Here is a 26760-nt window from a genome sequence, read left to right as displayed (position 1 = left end):
GTCTATTTTATCTTCAATTCTATTCCATTCGACAATGTATTTTTTTTGTCTCGACCGGGCTGCACCAGACTATTACCAGCACATACAATTACACCTTTACGAGCATGGGGCGCGTGCACCAGAATGTGCCATATTGTGACTGTGTGTCTGTAGCTGAAGAGTTAATCACTTTTATTTAGTGTTTAACTCATGTGTTGACAATGGGCACTTGATCAGCCTAAACGTTTGGGAAGTTTTCAATAATTTTATTTAGGCTATTTTTTATCAGTTGGCCTTGGTAATGGGGTAGTGACAAAATGTCATTCAGAGGTTGGCTATTTCTTGACTATATGACCAAACAACTTCCCGTCAATTCATTGTAAATGTTTCCATATCAGTGTAAATACAGTGAACTATGTCTTCACCGCTGTTGATCACATTCAGGATGGACCCAATGGGCTCGTGTCTATAGCCCCTCAGTGGCCTAGCTCGATCTAATTACCCGTGAGTAAGGACAATAATGCTTCAGCTGGTTTGTGTCATTCTCCTCTCACTGGTTCTGCTTATCTTCACAAACCCCTCTGTGACTCTCCCCTCCCCTTCTCCCCTCACCCTTCATCCCAGAATAATGAAAGCTAAACTAAGGAAAAGAGAACAAGCAGGTAGAGAAAGACTATGACTCTTAATAGAACACTGTAATTGCTTCTCTTGCTTAGAATATATGGCCCATGGAAGTATGGTAGATTCCACAGCTCTGACATGCAGGACCCAAACAGACAAATTTCATATTTTTTTCCTCACATTTGATGTATAGAATGTAACACGTTCTACCTGTTATCAACCTCTGTGCTTGATGCAGTCAGTGAGGATTTGTGGGCTTCACTCAGGGCAAGGATATCTCCCTATGAGAGACAATGCTGCTGTGTCCTTGAGAGAGAGAAGAACCAAAACCCCACCCACCCACCCCCTCCAGAACTATCCTTTGTTACACCACAGATACAAATGGGATTAATGAAGGTATAAATTACAGAGGGGTAAATCCTGCTGAGTAATCCATTTGGCAAACATGCAAACAACAATGGGTTGGCTGCTTCCTGAGCCTGACCCACTCTGTCCTAGTCACACTGCCTACAACAACACAGACAGAAACAATTAAATTGTAATGTACATTTTACATTAAGCACAAGTCCATTATCGGGGATAACATAATATCATAAATAGGCCTACATTTTTTTCATTTGTATAAGTGGGCTGTGGATTTTACGAGATCATCTTCAGACATTGTACACTCTTGGAGTTAGATTTGATTAGAGATGTTCTTAGCCTAGTCTTTTTTCTAGTGATAGCCTCGATATTGTATGTGATACTGTGACGTAGGCTACAAGTCACGGCGTCAGAAAGGCGGCTAGTCTGGACCCCGAACTCCCTCCAATTATTCCTTGTCAATCACACCCACACACACACACACACGCGCGCGCGCGTAGGCTACGAACGCACACACACACGCGCTCTCACATGCTGCAGGGGGACATAGAAAATACAATGACATAAATAAAACACAATCGGAATTGGACAGAAACTAGAACCAATCTAAAGCGATGTGGGTATGCCAGTTTATGTTTGGTTTTGAGCCATTCTCTCCACAATGTTTGGACAAATGGACAGGTACAACATATTATAAACGTGTGCAGTATTTGGAGCTTACTTACTTCTCTTATGTGCTGAATAATATATTTTATGATTGAGAGTAATTTTTAACAGGGCCTCGCTAATGGTCACCATTTGGTTTTTGAAGGTGAGGTCTCAATCCCATCTCTGCACCACCAAGTGAGCAAGGGGCGCCATTACAATGCAAAATGTGTTTGATCGCTCTGTGTCTGAGACTAAAACTGTTTTCTCGAGAAGAATGTCGTGACTGCTAATTAAGGACAATTAGGCGCTCATAACAATAGCCCCACTTTCAAAGCCATAAAACGCCTCTATTAGGTCTGTATGGAGGTGCTCGAAACAGTGTTTATTTGCACAACAACTTTATATTACAATAAATTCTGGGAGTGAATGTTTTTAAAGCACATTTAATTATTTGGCTTGCTACACCAAAGCCGTCATCATGGATTCATGAATATCATATCATGGAGCAAACTACCAACGGAATCGTTTATTAATTTGACAACTATTATGCTCCAAAGGAGAAAAAAACGATTAAGCTAATAGTCAGCTTTACCATATGACAGTGTTTTTTCTGTGTGCTGGAAGCTCATATAGTACATCAAATTATTTAAGTGTTAAAATATGTTTTTATTAAGAGTCAATTGCTCATTCAGTAAGTTTCATGTGAGAGAAAAGCACCCAGAGAAATTACAGTGCTGATTGATAAGTCTTTTAGTTTTTCGATGCGGGAAAAAGCTGTTTCAAGTGGGAATTGAAAGAGCTGAGACACACTAGCCAATTGTAACTATGCTGATCCGTGATTGGTGTACGGGAGGTCACTGCTGGACCCCGGCTCCGCCCCGGCTCCCTAGATATGGATACTGGCGCCAGTCGCATCAGGGTACAGCCACATTTCATTAATGAGCGTATGCCTGAGTACCTCACGGAGCAGGAGTTTCAAAGGTAGAAGTGTAGAACAGCTGATCGCAATCGTAGATCCAAATTTAAGTGGAAACTATCCTTTCCTATTTTTTTTTCACCCAGCAGACAACAAAATTACAACGATGATTCCGTGCACTGTAAGTAATAGCCTATTTCCTCGTGGCTAAATGCATGACATCTATAGGCTAATCATTACGCTGGTAATTATAGGCTATGTGGATTAAATGTCAACAACATTTTCTAGTGTGGGGCAAACATTTTTAACCCTTTTTTCTGTTGTAGGTGTCATTGAGTACGATCCACGGACTCTGTATCTGAAACGAATACAACAGCAGGAGAGAGCCAGTGAAAGTACCGAAACTCTTCTCAGTAGCCTACTGACTGGGCTGACTTCTTTGGACTGAAACGTGCCCTTTTGGAGACGTGTTTATTTTTTTGGAAGCAGAGATTAGAATATTGAGGAAGATAGAACCATGGAAGTAGCAGCCGACCAGTCTCGGTGGATGGCGCATCACCACGCCGTGCTGAACGGTCAGCACCCGGACTCTCATCACCACGGCCTGACCCACAACTACATGGAGCCCATGGCGCCGCTGCTGCCCCAGGACGAAGTGGACATGTTTTTAAATCATTTGGACTCTCAAGGAAATCCGTACTATACCAACTCTAGGGCCAGAGTCACGTACAGTCCTGCACATGGTAAGACGCGTAGCCTTCTTTCTCCGTATTAATTTACGATGCGTTTTAGATAGTAGGCTAGGCTTCACAGGCCTCTATGAAGTGAAGAGCATTAGAGCTACGACTAGATATTGTGCATAGTGGGTGTACACTGATGGAGTGGGTGAAACCTACAGTTTTCGTGGCACATGGTAACTAAATACAAGCTTTTCAGTCATGTTCCTTTAGTCGCAGCTTTGTTTAGATATGCTCGAGTTTTACAAGCACTAATGAATTGAAAACAATTATAGGCTAATTATAGGCCTAGACTGTTTTCCAAAACCAAATATTCAACCATAAATGCATTGTCTGTCCATACTTAAACATTACATTTTAGTTGTAGCCCAGGAATTTCTAGCAAATGACAGCATGAGAAAGGGAAGTATGTCATTTAACCCCTCTCTATTGGGGCAGGGGTTTCAAGAGGGAGGGAGAGAGGCACTTCCCGGATACAGCCTAAATAAAACCCGAAAAATTACTAATAACAATCTCTAGTCTGTTAGTCGAACAGGCGCAGTGACGAGAAATAGCCGGCAACGGCCTTCTTTCTCATTGAGCATTTTATTCTTCCAACGTTTTTTATCTGCTAGAAGGCCTGTAATTTACAAATATTTTTTGTCCAAAAAAATCGATGTAAACGTTTATATTTAAAGAAATTTGTTTCAGTATTGGAATTTAATGTCGAGGTCAATTAGGTTGGAGTGTTTACCAACAGGTGAGAATTGATCGCATTTTAAGCATTGGCAAATTTGAGCCCGCTTAACTTAATTCGCATTTTGACTTTTTGTTTCAAGCTCGACTTTCTGGAAATCAAGTTTGTCGGCCACACCTCATCCACAGCCCGGGCATTTCGTGGCTGGACCCTGGAAAAGCGGCTCTCACTGCTGCCCACCATCATAACGCATGGGCGGTCAGCCACTTCGGCAAACCTGGACTGCACCCTGCTACTTCAGGCTATACCTGCAGCAGTAGCTCCAGCACAGCCCCGGTGTCGTCGCTCACCCCAGCGTCCCACTCCAGCCCACACCTCTACAGTTTTCCTCCCACGCCTCCCAAAGACGTATCTCCAGACCCTGGCCCTACATCTCCAATCTCCACCTCAACTCGAATGGATGAAAAAGAGTCTATCAAGTACCAAGTGACTCTAACGGATGGAATGAAAATGGAGAACTGCAGTCCCCTACGCAGCAGCCTAGTCTCGATGAATGCCCAAACTCCAGCAACTCACCATCCTATCCCGACATACCCAGCATATCCTCTCCCAACACCACACGAGTATGGTGGCAGTCTTTTCCACCCCGGGAGCCTGCTAGGTGGATCCTCGTCCAGCTTTACGCCGAAGTGTAAAAGCAAAGCCCGGTCATGCTCAGGTGAGTTTCATATGTCTGTTTGTAAAGAAGGAGTTCATTCGTAGACTCACTGATTTCTAATGTCACAACGTTGTACAATATACTTAAAATAACACTCTATACCTACATTTATTGGACAGCGCTATTGTCTGAACAATCTAGCCACATACAGGTCGGTTTATTTGCCCGCAGCTTTTCTTTCGGGCAAACCAGTCCTGGCTGCTCTTATCTCAGTCAGATCGCATTCGTCACCACTTGTAAACATCATCCACTTAAAAGGATCATTTAGGGGGAATTTAACATGAAACGGCTAATCAGGGTCACCGATTAGGCTTCGAACTCAAATATTCAACATGATTCAACCATTTAACAGGAGGGATAATTAAAGTTAAACAGTCAAAATAATTGTAGCCTACATTTAAATTGGACAGTAAGTCAAAGTTGTATGCGACATAACATTCAATAGCCTACTAACTGTTCAGACATCAGGCAAATGTTTATAAAAGGTAGCGTGTGGACCTATTTTTCAAACGGAAATTCAAGTGAATTTTATGTAAACACTTCTAGTCAGAAGCTGTGTGGTTCTAATGTTTTTGAGGGAGTCTTTATATGGGCTATTTGTTGTCATTAATACATTCAGTTACAGTGATTCCCTGGCATTTAGTCTGCCTTTGGACTCTCACCTAGGCTTTTCTTTTGCTTGTCTGCTTAGGCTTGTTTTCTTTCAAATATGGCCTTTATTGCTTAAAATGCAGGAGTCACGACGCCCTGGCTCCTGCCATATCCTGTATACCTCTCAGCGAACAAATCACGACCTCCACCCCCGCCCGCTGTTTGCCCCAATACTAACAAAGCACCGTCGGGACGCACCGTCACAGGCGACAGAGCCCTGCTGTTTGTGTTTTTAAGTATGGCCTTGGTCCAGCCCACTGAAATGCCGAGAAGAAATCAAGCCCAGAGAAGACTACCCCATATGAAAGGATAACTTTTCAGCACTATTGGTACTAATGTAGGTCTTGTCAATAATATTGAATAATACAAAAAGAGAATTTCCTTATAAGATGGTTAGCAGCATATTCATAATGATTTCTCAGTGTTTTTTCATTTGGTTTAAATTAGGTAACCTAATTGACGGCCAGCAAGAAGATATCTGCCAACATTGTTTATAAGAGAAAACAAAGCAACAACTAAAGTATTTAAATATCTTGATGTTAAGATAATAAATGTTAAAGAAATATAATGATGATCTGTCATCAATATTACATGTCGTATTGTGTAACAAAAAAAAGCATAGGTTGTTTTATTTACATCTCCATGAGTTCGACCTGGCAAATATGTGTGTGCGTTTTTATCTCACACGTCCTCCTTTAGTGATGGTAGATTCAGTTTAGAACCATGATTTTAGAGTGTGGCTTGGGTTTGACGCCTGGTTGGTCAGAATATTAAGTTATACAAAAACGGACTTTCCAACTATCGGGTTACAGAAGCAATATTTAATCCAATTCATATCAGAACATCCTGTTTAGGTGGATTTTCAGTGCAATAAAAAAAGGCATATTCCTAATCAATAGATTTTCTATTTAACAAGGGGAGTATGTTTAATTTAAATAACATTTCCTCAATTATAAAATAAATAAATGTCATACCTGTCATGAAACAAGCTTTTTATCTATCAGACCTCAAAGTCCAGTGCCATTAGCTGTAATTGATTGTTGTATAAAATGCCACAATGACACTTGGGCAGTCAGCACACCTTGTGTGGTTTCCTGTTTTACTAACCTCAAACCAGCTTGACTTGCTTACATTCAAGTCTTCTTTCTCAAAAGGGGGTGTTTCTGACTTTCTCTCTTCATGAGCCTTGTGGGCACTGCAAGGCTCTTCAAACCTTTAAATGTTCCTGGACAATACAGCGCAACACATGAAAGTCACTGCTTTTGCAACTTATAGAGGATTTTGCACTGATATTGCTACTACAGTGCCATCCATAAAGAGGTAGAGAGAGGGCGTTCCTGAGACAGAGGGGCGAGTTACAGACCTCAGCATGAACATCAGAACGGAACATTGGCTTTGTACAAACCTGATCCCTTTTTCAAGTTAGGGTGGGACGATGGGTGTCGCTGACATTATAATAGGAATGAAAGGATGGGCTCTGGGGAGAGGGAGACATGAATTAAACAAGGCTGTTTTGGTTTGTTTCGCAACAACCCATTTGAGACTGCGCATATTAACTAAGTGAAACCTGGGATAGGCAAAGTGGGAACGCCCACCATTTTCACCTGACTTAAAATGTCTAAATAAGCTTAAAGGTGAAAAAGACACCGCCTTGTGCCCAACAGAGGTCTATGCCTTGAATGTGGTGGTCACAATGGAGCTCAACAGATATACAACAACAATGTAGGCTGTCTTACAATACCCCCTACAATATGAAGGTATTGTAAGACAATTCATGATGCAATTTTAAAGCAAAACAACCTAAAGTATGAGTTTATCAGCGACATAACGGCCACATATTTGTTAGAGACCACAGTGTGGCCTGGTAAACATTCAATACTACTACCACACACTTCCTCTCATGTTTTCTATCTCGCTAATGAATTATGAAGCTCTAATTTGATGGTGTGTCTCATTCCTCTCGTTGGACACCTCTGGACACGTTCTGGCAGCCTCTGGGCTTCCCACCCTGGATCAGTTTACATAGAGGTGTCTGTGTCCATGGCGATCCGCCACACACAGAGGAGCACCAATGACAGTCATATGGATTGCTCTTGGCCAGCACACCTGTAAACCTGTACTGTGCGCATAAGTGCAGTGTCGCATCCCTACAGGGGAGCGCTGACTGATATTACATTCCTAACGAAGTGTGGTCTATTTATTTCATGTTAATTGAAGCCCCAGCAGTTTTAATCAGATCAGCCCGTTAGTCTTGCATGCATGAATCAAATACTGTGTCTTTCAATGGAGTCTGAACTTTTTAATTATATAAATGTCCCTTTGTCTTTCCTCCACTTGAATTCTACTCAGAGGGGCGTGAATGCGTTAACTGTGGAGCCACCTCCACACCCCTATGGCGCCGTGATGGGACAGGACACTACCTGTGCAATGCCTGCGGCTTGTATCACAAGATGAATGGTCAGAATCGACCCCTCATCAAACCCAAGCGCAGACTGGTGAGTTTTAGCTCTCTCTACCTCCACATCTGAGAAAGGGTCTTAAATATGAGCACAAAGCAGATGCTGCCAGCACAATTCCAGGAAAGTTATATTTTCCCTATGATCTTCCTGTAATTGTTTGTCCCTCTCACCCCCTGGTGATCCCCTGCACAGCCTGTGACAATACTGCTACTATTGCCATTGTTACTGCTATCATTATTGCTGGTACTTCTGATACTGTCACTGATACCAATGCCCAATACTGCTCAGTTATCAGTAGACTTGAGTGAATAAACAAACTACTGCTACACGCTCAGCATTTTATGACTCCATGCTAATGATCTCCTAATTATTTGGGAGGTTTTACTTCATGGTTGGGCTCTACCATTTAAAAAAAATAAGTTTTACACGTCTTACTCAGGTATCATTGACATTCTAGATGGATTTTGAAGATTCTTTGGAAGATTCTCACATTTAAAGATTTTAATTAAAATGGGGATGGAGGATTTAAATATGTCCTATAATTTGAAATTGCTGGCTAGGTAGGCTACCCTGTGTATGGAAATTTATTTTGCAGCCCACCCTTAAATGTAATGACATATTGATCCTGATTGGCTTGATCCTGAGCTGCATGTATTTTCGTAATTTATGTAATTACGTATGAAATAGGCCTAAGCAAATGTGTGGCACTTTACTTGTATGCCGATCCAAACTTTCCATGAGATTAGGCTACGTGACATAGCCTTTAATCATACATGAAACATAATCTACACCAATCCTATCCTAAATTCATATTAATCACTTTATTGTAGGCTATATTCAATGAAATTGAAACAAATTACTAGGCCTATATTCTATTTAATCATTTCAAAGCTTTTGAAGCAGTGTCAAGAATAGGCTACATTATGAGGCAAGTAAAGCATACGCCTAATAGGCCTGAGAACATTCTGAAATGTTAGGCTATTAAACGACAAATTTATAATTCTATTAATGGCACTGTTTTATCGGAGTCCGATCCCTCAATAGGATTGAAAACGTTCTCTGTAAAAATATATCCTCGAGTGTAAGATTTTTTAGAACAACTTATTCGATTTATAGGCTGATTTGGTGTCATTTAGCATCTTGTTGAGAATTAACACGTAGTCTCGCATTTCTCCACTCGCTCAGCCTTGTTCTCCAACAAAGTCCATAACATTTTCCATGGGTTCTGTGGCTGCAGCTTTGCATTTTCAGCTGAAGTGTTTTCAGAGTTCTGTTCAAAGGGCATCCAGTTGTTTCCTATCCGGATATCTGTCCGGGGCCGATAAGGAAGCTCGGCTCCCGGGTGTTTCCTCCTTCAACAAACCCCGCTGCATTTTGTATGGCCCCGGCAGGCCAGACGTTGACATATACTGTACTGTAAAGCGATTATCACAACACTGTAGGACCCAGTTATGTGTGGCGAGAGAGAGAAACTGAGAGAGAGAGAGAGAGAGAGGGGGAGAGAGAGAGAGAGAGAGAGAGAGAGAGAGAGAGAGAGAGAGAGAGAGAGAGAGAGAGAGAGAGAGAGAGAGAGAGAGCGCGAGGGGAAGGGATGGCGGCAGTGGGGATTGGAAAATAAATGGATTTATGTTCTTGGTCGCTTGTTTGTCATGCTCGGTTGGCAGTGGCACAATCTATGTGTGTCGGAATGCGGAGTGTTTTTGTTGTCTGTTTTGCTGTTAAATGTCTGAAGTCTGCATCATTGCTTTTCTAAGACCATGAAGCAATTGTATAAACCTGAAATTGATTAAAATAGAAAAATAGGGTTATTGCGTCGAGACCCTAAACGTTTCTTAGTTTGTGTAAAAAATCGATCCGTAATGGTCACACGTGGCTTGATTGTGCGCAGACAAGACACTAGGCCTACATTCAGGGGTCGTGAGATTCTCAAGATCTTTGGCAATTATCCTGCAATGACGACATAAACTATTAATGTCACCCATCAAACGCATTTCAATTGAATGCAATAGCTTATGGCAGCAATGGCTGCTAAGAGACAGTGTATACAAAATGAAAGTTGTAAGCCTGTAAATATCAATGATATATTCAATCGAATCAATAGAGGCAAAGTAAGTAATTTAAAGAGTAACTGGGACTATTAGTTTCGATCTGCTTTATTTGCGGAAAGCCTTGAAAAGTGGACTGTGACACACGCCGGAACCATTTTACACATATACGACTAAATAATTTTACCAAATAAAATAAAGTATTTACTTAAGAAGGTAGTCTATAACACACAATGTGTTGAATAATTTAAATGGTGAAAACAGGTTTAATACTTTTAAATTAGTAAAAACGTACCACTTCTTAACGACATTACAATGTGACAATTTTCTTAGGTTAGACGGTCATGGGTTTTCATGTCAATTGTATTTATGTCAAGTTCACTGTGTTGACCTTCTCAAACATAATGATCCAATTCAGCTAAACAATTCAATAGATGTATTCATAATGTTTTAACATAATGCGTTTCTTCCAGTCCGCTGCAAGACGAGCTGGCACCTGCTGCGCTAACTGTCAGACAACCACCACCACTCTTTGGAGGCGCAACGGCAATGGCGACCCGGTGTGCAACGCCTGCGGGCTCTACTACAAACTGCATAACGTAAGTAGCTCAACAGCGTCGTTAGAATCTGCGGGTCGAGCTGGTCAAGTGGGCGGACAGCTTGCATCGATTTAGGACAGAGGGAGAGAGACCGGGAGTGAGGAGCCAGATTTCCCCGTCAAGCAGAATAGCCAGTCGTTTTTTCTTATTATTAATGCATCTTTGTTTCAATGGTGGGCGTTACTCCCGGGAGACGATGGAGGGTGGGACTGTCATTTAGTGCAAAAGCGTCAGTTACACTGATGCGAACTAGTCTGAAAGACCTTTCTGGTTCAGCGTGGCTCATCGCCTTGATGGTAACAGTTTATTTGAAACGAGACAAAGCAGTCACACAAATCACACAAGAGTGGATTAGACGTTTGTTGAGACTTTTGTTTTTCTAGATTTAAATTCATTATATTTTCTTTGACTTGTTAAGCATTATAATAGAGCTAAGTGAGTTACAGTTCAATTGTTGATGTGAATTTGGGTTGTATTATTTTGTGTTGAATATATAAATGAAAACGAAAAACAAGAATGAGAATGCTAAATGCTAGAATGCACCAAGACGTTGCATACTCATGAACTACATGTCTGTTTGGTTTCCCTGTGGGTAATAGCTCAGCTCCTCTGCTTTCTCCAGGTTAACAGGCCTCTGACCATGAAGAAGGAGGGTATTCAGACCCGCAACCGCAAGATGTCCAGCAAGTCTAAGAGAAGCAAGCGGGCTGGAGATGGTTTTGATGAGCTTTCAAAATGCATGCACGACAAGTCTTCACCCTTCGGTGGTCCCCCTGGCTTGGCTAGTCACATGACCCATATGAGCCACCTTACCCCCTTCAGCCATTCTGGACACATGCTGCCCACACCCACGCCCATCCATCCCTCCTTTGCCCACCCCCACCACACAAGTCGGTCGCCAGCCTGGGCTGAACCCCACTGAAGCTCACCCAGAGCCTCCCTCCCTCCCTTGTCACAGGCCCTTCACCAGCATCTCCACCAGTGTCAGATCTCCACGGGGCAGGAGCTGGGATGCCTTATGCGCGGCTTCATGTGGAAAGACTGCGATAAGAAGACTTTTCTGTCTCACATGACCTTGTTGAGAGAATTTAGAAAAGGACAACAACTTTATCACGTCTCTGTCAAGAGAGAGGTGATAAAGTGAGAGTTTCTCACCTCGAGGGTCTTGGTGTCTCAGCCTGATGGGCGTGAATGGGGACACTCATAGTTGTTTGGCCTTTTTTGTACTTTGTCACTTTGGTACCCCTGTGTCCACCATCCTGTGACAGAGAAGACTACAAGAGGTTCCACAACCACTGCTTTCACCTCCTAGACCTCCAAATTGTACTGAGACCCCCCTATCCTCCCTGCCTCTCTCTTCTCCTCCCTGCCTCCATCTATGGCTGCTGTGGACAGAGTGTGTGGTGTTGTGGCCGATCAAGACGTCTGGGCCCAACCACCCACCGTGGGCCCAACCACATGCTGGATAAAACCCCTAGAACCTGGTGACCTGTTTTTAATGGACTTTGATGGAAAAATGACACAAGGAAATAGAATGTTTATAAATGCTTAATTGCTATTATTGTTGTTATAATTGATGTTATAATTATTATGATAACTTATTTTCACTGTTTTGCTTTCTTCAAAGACACATTGATTTTAATGTCATTGTTATTACATAACAGAAAAAACTGACCTATCTTAGACAAGTTGTTCCTGAGCTGTACGTTTTTATCATTTTTTCCATCTCATAAAATAAAAGAAATAAAGTTTAATACTAAATTAATTAATGTATCTGTGTCACCAAAATATATATATTATATACCAAATCAACGCAAAACTCATGCAAACTTGTCATAGTTCAGTTCAAAATTATTTAAAATCTTTCAATGCAAGATGCTCTAACACACACACACACACACACACACACACACACATGCATGATCGCACATAAGTTCAACCTTAAATGAAGAATACTCTATTCTTGAATCTAAATGTCACTGATATCAGATGTAATGAATCCAGCTCTGTGATCTCAAAAGTGTAGAAATGGTTTTGTTTCAGCTCCTCCCCTGTGTGATGTGGTGTTTGTAGAAGGCCTCTTTGTGGAGCCTAGTCCTCAGGGTACACCACTCTGACCCAGACAGTAGGCTCCAAAGTCGGGGTGAACAGAGGGCCCTGACGTCACACATGCATACACACACACGCACACGCACACACACACACACACATCCATCCACATGCATACAAGCACACAAGCATAGACATGACTAGAGACAATGACACTTCTCCAAGTGCACACACTACAGTTCTTATCTTGTTACATCCCTCCTCTCATACATACGCAAGCACATCTGTACTGGACACATTAGCGTAACATTTATTTTAACTTAATTTATCCGTCCCTTGCAGCCTTTCCCATTCCTCCCGTCCCTCTGCCCTGCCTCTTCCAGAATGCCCCTCTCAGGGCTGTGGCGATGGGAGTGAGAGGAAGGACAGCAGGTCTTTAGTGGCAGAGAAAAGAGGAAGGAAAGGCAATCAGGCAACCCATGAGCAAACACGTGGGGGGCTGTTTGGACCCCTCACACACAGATGTGCTCACAGCTGAAGGCTGCAGGAAACAGCTCTCTCGCTCTCTCTTTCTTTTTCCTTCTCTCTCATTCTCCCATTAGGTAAATTGAAGGACCTGAGGACACCATCAGCAGAGTCAGCTCTGTAAGTCTGGCCAATTCAGGCCAGTTTAAGGTCATCATCATAGCCCTTACACAACAATAACCCAGATCAGAACTACAACTCCTCCTTATTCCCAGTGCCTTATTTGTCTACAGATCAAAACAGTCCCTGGCAATACGATAGATGTTTTCTCAGGAGGTTGATTTGTTTGTCTAAAGCAAAAAAACAGCTCTGCATCAGTGAATTTATATCAGTGAACATGATACTACAGCACTAGCAAAGCATTTCGGAAAAATAACCCGTGTTCAAATCACAACAAGGGATTGCCTAATTTCAAATCCTCCAAAATGACATTCACTGAGAAATTCACTTCAGCCAATGCTTGTCAATTTTCAATCAGAATGATCCTTTGCTGCATGCCACAAGCAGTGCGTTCGAGTGTCAGTACTGAGAGTTCACGGTTCTCGACTAGGCCACCGTGGACTCACTGCTGCATGGCTCTGCTTGGCGTGGCTCCCAGAGCCTAAGAGGGGCCAGCCCTCTACCAGGCCCGCCACTAGGAAGGAGGAGACCTCCCAAAAAGAATACAGCAGCCTGCTAGTGCCTGGGAGCCGAGACAGGGAGAGAGACACTCTGGTTCACTCAGAGGGAGAGGGACTTATAGCTGCTGCTACCCACTTAGAGATGCTCAGAGCTAGCTCTGCCTCAGGTCCATCTAATGGACTGGCTATGTGTCACATTATTGTTATTAAGGATGGAGATGCTTTTGCCAGAATGGAACCACGTGACACTTGACAAAAATTGTTATAACTTCCACTGATCACATACATGTTGTATGACACATTAAGGGACAAAATATGCAACCATGAAAAATTATATTACTGAATGTTACAAGAAAGGTCATAAACCATAGCTGTATTCAGGAGATGAAAAGACCTTGAAGGTTTATGAATCCTAAACCCTGGACTTCATGTACCATCTCTCCCTCCCCACTCTCCATAACACTGTCATCCTTTCTTTTTTATTTTTCTCCCCTCTCCATACCGCCCACTCCCACTCTTTCCTCATCTCTCACTCCCTTCATGTATTTGTTTTTTCATCAAATTGAATTAGCAAAATCAGAAGTTACCAAGATCCTCCCGTCTCAAAGTGGGGTTAGAAAGAGACAGACATGAAGGATGAAAGGAAGTTCAGCATAATTCACAAAGACAGATTTCTTGGCATGTAGCCTACTGAATGTACCATACCGTATGCTGTTCATGTTCCTAAATAAATGGTATCCCTGTGTCTATGTATACCCTTGTCCATATCTGTGGCTGTTTAAAGCAAGTTAAAACCAGGTTCCACATCAAGTCATCGTTTAGATATGTGATCTTAGCTCATAGGTAAACTTCCTCTCTCTGGGAGGATTCATAGAAAGACTGTCCCTAGACAATTAAGGCCTGGGGTGTTGTCATCATCCCTATGAAACAGAACGTCCCCAAATACACAAATACCCTCAGCAGTTCCTCATCAGTGTGTATATCAAACTTTGGTGGAATGTACAGCATTGAGTTTTTGTAAAATAACCCTGAAAACAAGATTGTGACCAATCAGATCCAGCACATTTTACTATTAGTCACAAATCAGTCATCCAAACGTTTAACTATCTTCTGCATACCACAGGCTTTTTGTCAGATTCCCCCCTCAGAGCCGGCCCCCCTCCCGGCCCTCATTCTTCTTTACCATTAGACCCACTTTTAACAGGCCTATGGTTACAGCTGCACTTCAAGCATGGCTGCGCCCTAATTTTTCCAAGCACCAATGAAAAAAAGAAAAACAGGAAGTGAAAAGTTCAAACAGGAAATACTTACACAGTATTATTAAGACCAATTGAGGCTAAAAATCTGACATACTGTAGATGGGCAGAAACGATTGACGAGAACTGGGGTATAAATATAAAGCTACACAGTAATGCTTTTGCATTAAATTAGTGTGCATACAGCACTGTAAATGGAAGCAGAGAAGTGAAAGAAGGAACTGAAAGAAAGTGTTTCGCATAATTCATTAGTGGTTTGTGTAGGGGTTCAACAATTGCTACATGTTGTGGTTTTTAAACAGAGTAGACTAAAAACTTGTAAAGTGAGGCGTTGATGAGTGCATTGAAATTCAACGCTTTGTAGCCTGTGTGTTGTACTCCCCGATGATCATCCTCTCAAACACTCTTTTGCAGATCAAAAAACCCACACAGTGCAGATGAAGATGTCATTGCTCTGCTAAAATGCGTGGATCATTCTGTTTTATCACAATCCCTGTTCAAATGAGTCTGGAAAACCTAACGTTATTCTAGCTCTTTAATCACACGAACTTGCTTCAATTCAGACTATTAAGACTATTAAGAATTGGGATCAGTCATCCAACCGTTTTCATTCGGCTCAATTCATGCATACCCAGCTAGAGCGGGTAATGTCATCCAGGTGGCAACGGGTGTCTCTGGACGAGGACAAGCAGGACACCGCACCCTCGCCTTGATCCCAGAGAAAATTAGGTCAGGCCCCAGCCCACCTGGGAAAGACAGCATTCACAGTGTTCACCTGGGACAGGTAGTATTCAGGTACCATTCAGGCATCGTTCAGGCCTTGTTGAGGCCCTGCTGTTCCTCTGTAAGGCAGACAAATTCATCCCCACTGTCTGTGGACAAACGAGCCCATTCATCCAAGGCTCCCATTTTCAAACCAGGGGGCAAGTACTGTACTAATGCTTGGGGAGGGCTCAGGGGAGTGGGCGTCTGGACCTGTTGTCCTCTTCTGCACCCTCAGTATTCACATCCTCTCTCTCTCTCTCCAGCTTTCACCAGCAGGTAACTGGAGAAAGCAGGCAGAGAGGGGTGAGTCTCTAGCAGCCTGGCCCAGTGCTGCATCTGAGGCCTGTGGAGCGGGAGCCAGCTGCTTACCCCTGGATGGTCCTCCTGGAGCCTAGGAAGTGATAACCAAACTGGGGGTGAAAGGATAAAGGAGGACAGCAGCACAAGCCTTGAGCAATCTCCCTTCTCATGCATGAAAAGTATTCAAAACATCTAGATTTGTCATTCACCCTCATCCACGAGACATCAAGTTTGGAGCCATTTGGTTAGGCCTCATTTCAGTTGTCCTTGGCGTGCCACCTGTGCATAAATTCTTCTCCTCAGGTGAGGGCATTCCTAGACAACACTAGTCATTCTTTGTTGGCGGCTCTGGTTTGTTTTGTCTCCGCCCTCACCACCCGAACAACCTCTTGGTAAACACACCTTATCTGATTTTTGGGAAGGAGAAAGAACCAATGTTATGATGACGCAGTAGAGGAACTCTGTAGCCCAGAACTCTTAACAAGAAACATACTGTACCTCCTTACCTACAACAATAAGTTATGTAGAGTAATGCAGCGTTAAAACATGAGACGAGAGGTCCTAGACAACATTCCCTGACCAACTCAGTCCATCAGAGTCCTGAGACTCCTCAAGATCTCTCCTACTGAACCCTCAACATAAGTGTTATGGTGTTACCTGGTGTAGCCCCTTTCCCAGATAGATACCCCCCCACGCCAACCCCCGTCCAGTCCACTGTCCACTGCACCGAGATCTGATGTATTAATGAGATTGTTGGTGCTATCAAACAGACGCGCACACACACACACACAAACACACACACACAGAAACACACACAGACACACACACACAAACCCCAGCAGGTCTATCTGTTGAGGAAAGGCTGTAGAATAGAGTTTTGCACTCAAATTCGCTCAGTGGGATGTTGCAACTCCAGCAGCTAACTGGGGCTTATCTCTCTTTAGCAGGCGGTGTCGTTTGATATGTATCAGTACATTTTGTTGAAAGTGCAAAAATACATATGAAAAAAATAACATGATGAGTCAAAAACAGAGCATCACCATAAACTGACGTCTGTGGTTTCTTCCCGATGATAAGTTGATTGTGGACATTTCGACTATTTACAAGAGAAAACATTTTGTTATGCATCATTCGTCTTTTGCGTCTGCATATAGTGCATCATTTTCCATTTACACAGTGTTGTCATTCATAACAAATGCAGCAAATACTTACTGTAAGTACATGTTTAACATAATTAATGCATATACAATACTGTATAAATCTATGTTCATGCCTTTATATATGGAAGTGTGTCTGTGTTTAGGTGCATGAGCTGGCTCAGAGAAGATTGTCATCATTCCATCATCGACATCACCATGGCGACTGATAAGGCCCTGTCTTCATCCACACCGCGTTACATCTTGTCTATCAAGAGGATGTGGCCCCTGCTGCTCCTGCCTGTGTGGGTATGAGTGTCTATCACAAGCCTATCTGGACAGATAAGAGGACAGAGTCAGCACGAAAGACACTCTCAGTACAGAGCCAGTCAGGCCATTATAGGTTACAAAGCATGGAGAGACCCGGGGTTCAGAGAAGAGGGGCCTTGAAAACTCCCTTTACTCACACAGGACTGGTAACATACACACAGACACACACACAGACACACAGACACACAGACACACACACGTCCCTCCTAAATTTTGAGATCTCCTGTGGACCAGGATACAAGGTGTACTTTATGTGCATCTTTGTGCAAAGTTGTTAGTGATCTAGTCTGTGGACAATAACCTTTCTGACAGTTCTACCTCCCTTCCACTGATTGATGTAAAAAATGAGCAGACCACAATCACACACACACCTAATAAGAGTGTGGAACACCCAGGCAGTACAACACTCATTGGTTTGGTGGCAAAGTTAATCACCCATGTGAAAAAAGACAAGACCAAAATTACTGATTGAATTATTCAATTTTGTCTCAAGATTAAAACATTTCTCTTCTGCCACGGTCTATTGGAGAACAGACAAAAAAACAAAAGAGGAAAATTAATTAAAAGTCAGTGATGTAAACGACTTAATTTAATTATTGGTAACTGGTAACTTTCAAGCATAGGTAGGTGGAATATGATAAGCAGGTTGTTTCAGAGCCACAAATTAGGTTTCAGAAATGGAGTTTAATTTGGTTCATTTGAAACTTGGAGAAAGGGTTGTGATGTGAGGTGTCTCCATACAAGGAAAGGTGTTCCACTGCTGAAGACAAGCCAGCTTCACATGAACATCTCTCAAAACACCTTGTACCTTGTGTGACACCCCAATGTCATGGAAACCCTGGAGGAGTGTGTAGGGATAGCAGACTCCAGGGAAAACGTTGCTTCCAGAAGGGAATTAAGTGAGAAAGACAGAGGGAGAGAGAGAAAGAGAGGAGAGAAACCAGATGAACAAAGAAAAAGAGTGCAGGGAGAGAGAGCTTTCTGATTAGTTTCCTTGGCAAGATGACAAAAGCGTTAGGAATGCAAGCAAGAGGGGAGAAGTGATCAAGAGCTTGAAAAGGAAAGGGGAAACTGAGAAGAAGGAAGAGTGAGGACTGTTAAATAGGACAGGATGTCAAGAAGGCATTTTCCTTATTCATTTCCCTTCCACCTAACTTGTACCCTCCCCACACACACAGACACACATACATATTGTTCACACACACATTGTGTCCTGTCTCTGTCACTGTACTTCTCTATATCCCACTGTCTGTCTGTCTGTCTGTCTGTTTGTCTGTCTGTCTGTCTGTCTCTCTCTGTCTCTCTCTCTCTCTCTCTCTCTCTCTCTCTCTCTCTCTCTCTCTCTGTCTCTCTCTCTCTTTCTCTCTCTCTCCACTGTTTTTAGAAGGGGGGAGATGTGGACAGATCTACTTCCATCCACTCTCAGCCACTACAGCTGGAGCCAATTCAAGGGCAGGAAGAGGAGCAGAACAATTGACCTTTGTGTCTGCTTGTCTCTAGGCTTCTGGAGGTGAGGATGGAGGTAAAGAACCTGGCTTATAGAAGCCAGTGGTCATTTCTGATCAAATGTGTTTCATGAACAACACACCTGCACACCTCAAAATTAATTCACGCCAAAATACTTCCAGAAATACATGCATACACACATGTAGACAACAAACACACACAAAAAACATTTATTTTATCATCCCAGAAATTACAGATAATTAACTCTCATTCAAAATCGTGTTATCTCGAACCCCTAACCCTAACCCTAAACGAAACCCTCAACGTAATTCTAACCTAACCTAACCTTAACCCCTCAACTCCCTAAAACCTCATAAAATAATACTTGAAATTGTGGGGGCCTGATTTTCTTTAGTTTACCATCCTTAAGGGTACTTTTGGTCTCTACAAGAGTAGTTAAACAAGACCACACACAAACACACACGCACACAAACAAGCATGCGACAGTGGCCACCCACTGTCAGGATCATTTCACAGAGCCTCCTCACAGCCCCTGTCCTAGGCCTGGGGCCAATCATCCATCCAGCGCTGAGTAAACGCTGCCACCTCGGACCAGTACACTCTCACTCACATTCACTCACACCACATATGCCTCATTCACACACACCAGCACACACACACATTATGATTAATGGATTGGGAGCATTACAGACGACAGCATTGCCACGCCGTGTAATAGAGATCACCAAACTCACTAATGTAGCTTCTGGGGAAAAAAATAGTTTCATGGTGAATTGTAGATCGCATTGTGAGAAATGTTTAAGTATTATCTGCTGTTTAAATGTTTGTCCAAAGGTTCCAATGGGTTTCACAGTTTATTACATGAGTAATAAATTGTGTCAGAAAGTGCATTGAGTGTGAGTGGGTTCATGTTTTTAGGTAACAGCAGAGGAGAGATGGTTGTGTCTCCTGAAGAACTGGACTTGCACAACACCAGCCAGGTCATGTGTCATCACTATTAATACTGTGTTATATGAATGGAACTTGGCTTCAAAATCTGGCCCATCATGTGACAGGAGTCAGCCAGCAACTTACCCCCTCCCCCCCCCCCCCTCCATATTCTCGTGCCCGTCTCCCACCCCCAGACCCCCCTCCCACTGGCGCCTACACGGTTAGTTAAGGGTTGCCACAGGGCATCATGTGACAAACACGCAAACACACGCACAAACACACACGAACAAACACACACGCACAAACACACACAAACACACACACACACTGATAAAGCACAAGTAAAATATGTACAAACTCACAAATATCAAGCTTATGTTCTGACTCAAATCAATTGAACGGGTTAGCTCTTTTATCTCGGGGTGGCCATGGGAACTCCAACAATACAATCCATTATAGTGGTGCATCAGAGAGCAGTGTGTCGGTCCGTCTACATGTCAGGCTGGCCGGGGACCTGAGGGCTCCATGTCAGCACAACGTTGGAGAACAACACCGCTCACACAGAGAGCCTGAAGTGGGATTTTTTGGTTTGTTTCGTTAACTTGTGTTAGTTATGAAAATGAATAGATCCCTTTCATTCTGGTCTCTCCAGGATTCAGTTTGTATTGTCTCTGACAATGTCATCATAAAAGCTGATGCTTTATGTGGAAATGTGTTATGACGTATGGATTTATGGTCTATTGGATACGTTATGGATATGGTTGTATGCTCATTGGTATACATTTGTTGAGTGTACAGGCAACACAATCTTAAGGTTATGTTGCTCTACTCTATACCTATCCCTTTCCTCCGCCCCCCTTCTCCTTTCTGATACCCACCTCCATGTCTGGCCGACCTCCAACATCTGAAACCCTAGACGTTGCTGGTTCTGCCCTTTCCACAAAATTTAGGAAGCCATTAGCAACATCAAATCATTACCTCCCAAAGGAATGGGAGGGGGGGGGGGGGAGAGAGAAGGCGAGGAGAGTTAAATGTGGATTGAGAGATGGAGGAAAAAGAAAGAGAGAGAAAGAAAGAAAGAAAGAGAAAGAGTAAGAAAGAGCAAGAGAGAGAGAGAGAGAGAGAGAGAGAGAGAGAGAGAGAGAGAGAGAGAGAGAAAGAGAAAGAGAAAGAGAGAGAGAGAGAGAGAGAGAGAGAGAGAGATCATGTTACCTTTCTTTTCAGTCTCTCTATTATAGTAATGTGCTGGGACCCATTTAACTAATAGTAGCACATTGATACCCAGTATAAACAGTATTACCAACTAAATTAGCATCCAGGACTGTGAAAACACAAAAGCATGCATACACAGGTTCAAGCAAACCACACATACATACACAGACTGACACACGCACACATACACAAACAATGCATCCAGCGAAATACAATGGAAGAGTCACTTTGTTCCCTATGACACTCCAAAGTAGCTGCATACAAGCCAGAAACAGTATGGGAAAGGCCAGCCAGCCCGTTACATGGTTGCTTCATGTCTTTATGAAGACTTTCCCTGCAGCTCTTTTTGTCTTTTGCTCCGTCTCTCCATTTCACTCTCTCACTCTTGTTACTGCACTGTCACCCCAAAGCTAATCCAGTTCAAATGTAAACAGGCTTAGGTCCTCATTCCACACTTAAACCGTATCAAATGTATCAAAGCCAGGGCTCAGTGGCGTCCCTGGCTACAGAGGGTCAGACTGGGGCCACACAGGGCCACACACCCAACTCAATTAGCCTGAGAGCCAGTTAGTCTGTCTGACCAACAAGTGTGTGTGTGTATGTGTGTGTATGTGTATGCATTTGAGCGTGTGTGCGTGCGTTCGTGTATGTGTGCGTTTACGTGTGTTAAGAGGGAGGGTACTCGGGTGTGAATGCGTGTGTATGTCTGCAAGTACACAGTTGGTGTGCATTGGGTTAATAGGTCAGGTCACGGTTATAAGGAGCGTGAGCATGTGTGTATAATTGTGTGTATGTATGTGTGTGCGTGTATCTGTGTGACAGAGACGTGGAGACTCTATTCCTTATCCACTAACAGAATGTGAAAGGTTGTCTGCAGGCTAGAGGAATAATACAGACAGTGTCTGCAGCAACATTATTACACTGGCAGGCAAAAGACATCTCCTCAAAGACCCTTCTGTGGCCTCTTTCCAGCTGACACTGCATTCTGCTCAACCAATAGAGAAAAGAGAGGCTGCATACCACCCGGGGCAATACTCTCTCAGCAAACAAAATCAAAACATTACACGCCATCAAAAACATAAGTATTCAGTATGGTCCTGTGACCCATAAAATTGCTGAAAACAACCAAACGCCAACATTAGGGAGCCAAAGTCTCAGGTGAAAACCATGTGCTGTTGAATGATTCCGGTGACTGTAGATTGTCTCCACGTCTTGTGGGAAAGATCAGAGTTTTATTTCTCATAGTTATAGAGGTGTTTGACCTGCCATCCTTCCCCTGTGACTTCCCTGCTGGTGTTTTGGTGTGAGGTCATGTAAGTGTTTGTGAGAATGGATGCTGGTTCTATCTCACACTAATTGATTGCCACAGCCTGTCCATGTTTGTGGGTCCCAGGAGTGGGTCCCAGGAGATTCCTGATTTAATCTCCTCAAAATGGGCCAATATCATTTCACAACAGTACAGCTAGGACCCATGAAGCCAAGACATCCAACTTATCCCTGCCCCGCCCAGCCCTGCCCTGCCCTGCCCCGCCCAGACCGGTTAAGTCCCACTGCACCCCTCCAATTGTGCCGAAAGGAGCCCACAATGCTAATCACATACCCATTAACCTAAAGGAGAATTAAGCTTCAATCAAGCAATCAGTGACATCAGGGTCACCCCAATGTTTTGGGGGCGTTGACGTTCCCAGAGGCCTCTCTGTCCATCTCAAGCTCATCACTCTTCTCCGGGCACTGAGCCGTCAATATGGCCCTGATCTGGGAACACTGCCGTATCAGATCCTTCATGTCTCCCCAGGGGGACATCCCAGCCAAGCCAAGCCAAGCCATGTCTCTACACGGCCCACCACCCATACAGACACCCCTGCACCCCCAGCCTCAAACATTCCCCTGGTGAATCATCGAGACCGCCTCCCCAGCCTAAGCAGCACCATGCATTTCCATTGATTGGATGATTGTAAATAATAATACTTTAAGCTTCTTGAACTGTTATGTTTCTCGTATAACCCTGTGTTGGCTTGTGTGTGCATGCTGATGTATGGATCTGCTGGAGTACGATGTGTGTACGCGTGTGTGTGTGTGAGCAGGGTTGGATTGGCCGTGGGGAGACAAACAGCTGCAGCATAATGCAAAAAAAAATATCGTATAGAATAATAATAGACGGTCGTGGGCCGGTCTGCGTTTCAAAGTCCCAGGCTGTTTGCCAGTCCCAGTCCAGACCTGAGAGTGAGCAGGCGTGTGTGCCTGTGTGTGGTGGTGTGTATGACTTTGCAGGTGTGCTGACTCATTCGCAGCAGATTCCATCAGGAGGAAGGTACCCCAGGATGAGCTAATCGTCCTGTAGCTCGTCCATCAGACACAGATTCAATTGGCCACTTTAATTAATAATGGTGTTTATCGTAGGAACATCAGGCTCTGGGGCAGGGGACAGGAGCTTGTCAGTGTAATTGGACAGCCTGATTATGCTTCTTAGGAAGCTTTTATACCAGCAAGGTTATCAGTCCTCCTGCCTCTGCCTGTCATCTCCCCAACATGGGCTCTTACCCCACTTTCGTCTGTGACCACTGTCTATCTTTCCCCGGCCTCCTTCCACTTCTCTCATCCTCGTCGTGTCACGGAGCCTTACGAGTCCAGCGAAGCACAAGCTCAAACTTCTGCTCTGCTGGTTTTACCCAGCTGAGTCGAAGCTGGCGTGTCCCACTCACTGGCTGAGTGGGAGAGGGGGTGAGCCTGTTGAATAACCAAGATATCTCTGCCTCCAGCCTCCCTCAGAGCGATGGAGAGAGAGAGTCAGCACTCAGGGCTGGACAGCTCCTGTCTGAGCTGATGTGAATGGAGACTTATTGATCCTAACGGGCTGAGCCACAGGTACTAATGCAGTTACACTCTGCTCTCCACTACAGCTGGCGGTTTGTCCCTCTTAATTACGGTTTAACCATAACAGATCTATACCTCCCTTGGTACCTCTCCCTCCTTTTGTCATCCACTCATTCCCCCAGTCTCCTAATCTCCACATATATCAAAACCCCCAACCCCTCCCCACTCTCTTTCATTTTCTCTATCCTTCTGCCCCTCCCGCTGTCTCTTTCCCCTGTGCAGTGACCCTCCTTCCCCAGGGGGATTGTTTGTAACGGTACTCAGTAGAGTCAGTCCAGAGAAGGCTGGGGTCTACTGGCTTAGATTGTGTGTATTTTTGAAAGATTCAAATTGACCAATGATTCATTAGAGAGAGAGGAGATAACTGTGGATTCACCACCAGTCCATTTTTAAAGAAATGCATGTGTTGCACAAGTGCCTTCTTAAGAACTTGGTTTTATATTTTTAGATGTACCTACACACTGAACAGGAAGCAAAAGGCGGGCTGTATTTACAGAAATGTTTGCCACAAAGAGATTGGAGAATTTCTGCTTTACGTGTTATAATGTTCATGTTTGATAGGACTGGTGAGGGCTAACAAGCTGGAACAACTTCTGTGCCAGCGAGATGTTCTGGGTCTCTGTTGACCTCTGAAAGAGTGAACACTGCACACTGGGAGATAGATTTAGGGAGCGAGCTAAAAGGAAAAAGGAGGGAGAGGAGATGAAACAGTGTTTTATTTTATAGTTGTGTGAATTACTGCCCCAGCAACATCAAACAACGTTACTGTTAGTGCTAAACTAAAATGTGTCATCCTTCCCTCCCTCCCTTTCCATCTCTCTTTCTTGGTATCCTCTACTCTGTGATCCCTGTGGAAAATCCTCTCATCTCGGCCGCTGTCTGGTCCCCCAAAACCAAACATCATCTTACTGTCTCTTCCTTAGTGTTTGAATCTATATCCCTATCATATTTTTATACCTTCTTGATCTACCTCATATTCCTTTGTAATTTTTTATTGCTGGGTTCTCCCACCCAATGTACAAGGCTTGCTCAAAGCGAAGTGAAGACAAAAGGACATCTTTTTGCAAATTGAACATGTCAAAACATTGATATTGCATCACAAAGCAAACCCCACAAAAGAGATTAATAGAATGAATAAGAAAACAAATGACTGGTCACATGACTATACTGGTCACATGACTGTATTAAGGCGAGAAAAGACGTTGTGGAGAAGTGTTGGACTGAGCACAATGTGTCTTTGCCTACTTTGAGCAGAGATGTAAATCACATGTGAAAAACGTCTGAAAACTTCAACTGGGCCCTTTGAACCTCACCTTTCCTCTGATTTTGGGCAGTCAGTCATGTAATCGACAACCAGAAAGGAGAAGAGAATGGAGAGAGAGGAGAGAAAGGAGAGGGAATAGGATGAAGAGGGAGAGAGAGACTGTATACACTAAAAAAAACATTGTTACAACTCAGAGCTACACAGTTTACAGGAATCTTTGTGGGTTAATAGTTGAACTTGCAGTGCTTGTGCTGGCTTGTTCAGACAGCAGCAGACCATAATTGAGGTTGCATTGAAAAATAAACATTTTTCAAGACCAGAGAAGATTGGTTAAAATTTGTCTGTGCGTAAGCAGGCAATTTTAGACAATGACAAAGAAAGTATTGCTGCATACAGCTTAAAGTAGCAGAAACAAATAAACTAACCAATATGTCACCCACTCAAAAGTTAAATCAGGAAACATTGTTCAAGTGGTTCTGTGCCTCCCTCCGTCCCCTAAGGTTCCAGGGGTGTGGAGTGGTCTTAAGTGGCTGGACCAGGGAGTCCTGTCCTGGGGCCCATCCGTTGGCCGGGTCCTAATCCGGTTAGGAGGAGGGGGTCTGGCGTTTCCCGTCTTGGCTGAGAAGGCCATGCTAAATGAGGTTTTTAGTTGCCCCGGGGAGCCAAGTGTAATGGACCCTATTAGCTGTGTGCATGAATAAGGGAGGAGAGTCAAAATAGGGAGTTGTACTTAATGAGAGGGAGGGAGCGCCAATCATAAGACAGAGTCATAGTCTGCAAGAGGGGGGAAGCACCAGTCAAAAGAGGGAGGCCTACCCAACAAGAGGGAGGGAAAACAATGCATAGTGATCAGCAGGTTCTCTAAACAAACAAAACAAATACATCACACAGACAATCAGTGAAGCTGGACCTTACAGCCAATCAGTGAAGCTAGACCTTACAGCCAATCAGTGAAGCTGGACCTTACAGCCAATCAGTGAAGCTGGACCTTAAACACGCTAGGCAAATGACGAAACAAATACATTCACACTTATCCGGATGGACTCGGCTGGGAAGGGCTGAGGGCTGGGAGCGAGAGTGCGGCCTGGCTCTCTGTATGTCCACTACCCTGGTCTGCTTCTGATTTTCTCACTCAGTAGCCTTAACTGTTTATGCGCAGCCATTGCTGGGTCAGAGAGCCCTGGGGAAAGGGAAATGACATTTCTACATGTAATTCTCTATGACTCTCTCTGTCTCTCTCACACACACCCACATACACACACACAGAGAAAAACATACACACCCTCACTTGCAAATACAAAGTCCCCCCTGTCCACCCTCTCCCAATGGATTATTGGGATGGGCACTGGACCCATGGGGAATGAGGTAATACACACACACACACACACACATCCTGCATGTACACAAACACACACACACACACACACACGTCACACTACAGCTACTATTCAGAGCGTGGTTCTGTCCATCAGGCCTGTCAATCTCTCACTGTTTCTCATTGCCTTTTCCTAGACCTCGACCCACCTTTTAAGGCCCTGGATATTTTGTAGAGCTGGTTGCCAAGGAAACCATCCAGATGTTGGCCCCTGATTAGCTGGCGACGGCCAAATGAAATCAGAA

The 26760-nt window shown here is 43.7% G+C and overlaps 1 protein-coding gene across 2 annotated transcripts; it reads left to right on the top strand.

Annotated features, from left to right (window-relative positions):
* Positions 1 to 2550: 2550 nt before the first annotated feature.
* Positions 2551 to 12177, top strand: gata2a (GATA binding protein 2a). Of its 2 annotated transcripts, XM_084705708.1 has the most exons (6): positions 2551 to 2708; positions 2854 to 3270; positions 4083 to 4658; positions 7659 to 7804; positions 10287 to 10412; positions 11035 to 12177. In XM_084705708.1, the coding sequence occupies exons 2-6, from the start codon at positions 3045 to 3047 to the stop codon at positions 11332 to 11334; spliced, it is 1374 nt and encodes a 457-aa protein (XP_084561834.1). In that variant the 5' UTR covers positions 2551 to 2708; positions 2854 to 3044; the 3' UTR covers positions 11335 to 12177. The 2 variants fall into 2 exon arrangements, with proteins under 2 accessions (XP_084561834.1, XP_084561835.1); XM_084705709.1 differs by lacking the exons at positions 2551 to 2708; positions 2854 to 3270 and adding an exon at positions 3799 to 4003.
* The last annotated feature ends 14583 nt before the right edge of the window (positions 12178 to 26760 follow it).

Source organism: Hypomesus nipponensis, chromosome 9 (assembly GCF_054491055.1).
Source record: "Hypomesus nipponensis isolate SF chromosome 9, ASM5449105v1, whole genome shotgun sequence".
In the NCBI taxonomy this organism is placed as follows: Eukaryota; Metazoa; Chordata; class Actinopteri; order Osmeriformes; family Osmeridae; genus Hypomesus; species Hypomesus nipponensis.
The sequence above is the reverse complement of the archived record's forward strand: the minus strand, read 5'-3'. Positions and strand labels throughout refer to the sequence as shown.

Excerpts from the sequence above, each read along its gene's own strand:
- gata2a (XM_084705708.1), top strand. The coding sequence starts at position 3,045 with ATGGAAGTAGCAGCCGACCAGTCTCGGTGGATGGCGCATCACCACGCC. Across the intron at positions 4,659-7,658 it reads CAAAGCCCGGTCATGCTCAG|AGGGGCGTGAATGCGTTAAC; the intron begins GTGAGTTTCATA and ends AATTCTACTCAG. Across the intron at positions 7,805-10,286 it reads TCAAACCCAAGCGCAGACTG|TCCGCTGCAAGACGAGCTGG; the intron begins GTGAGTTTTAGC and ends CGTTTCTTCCAG.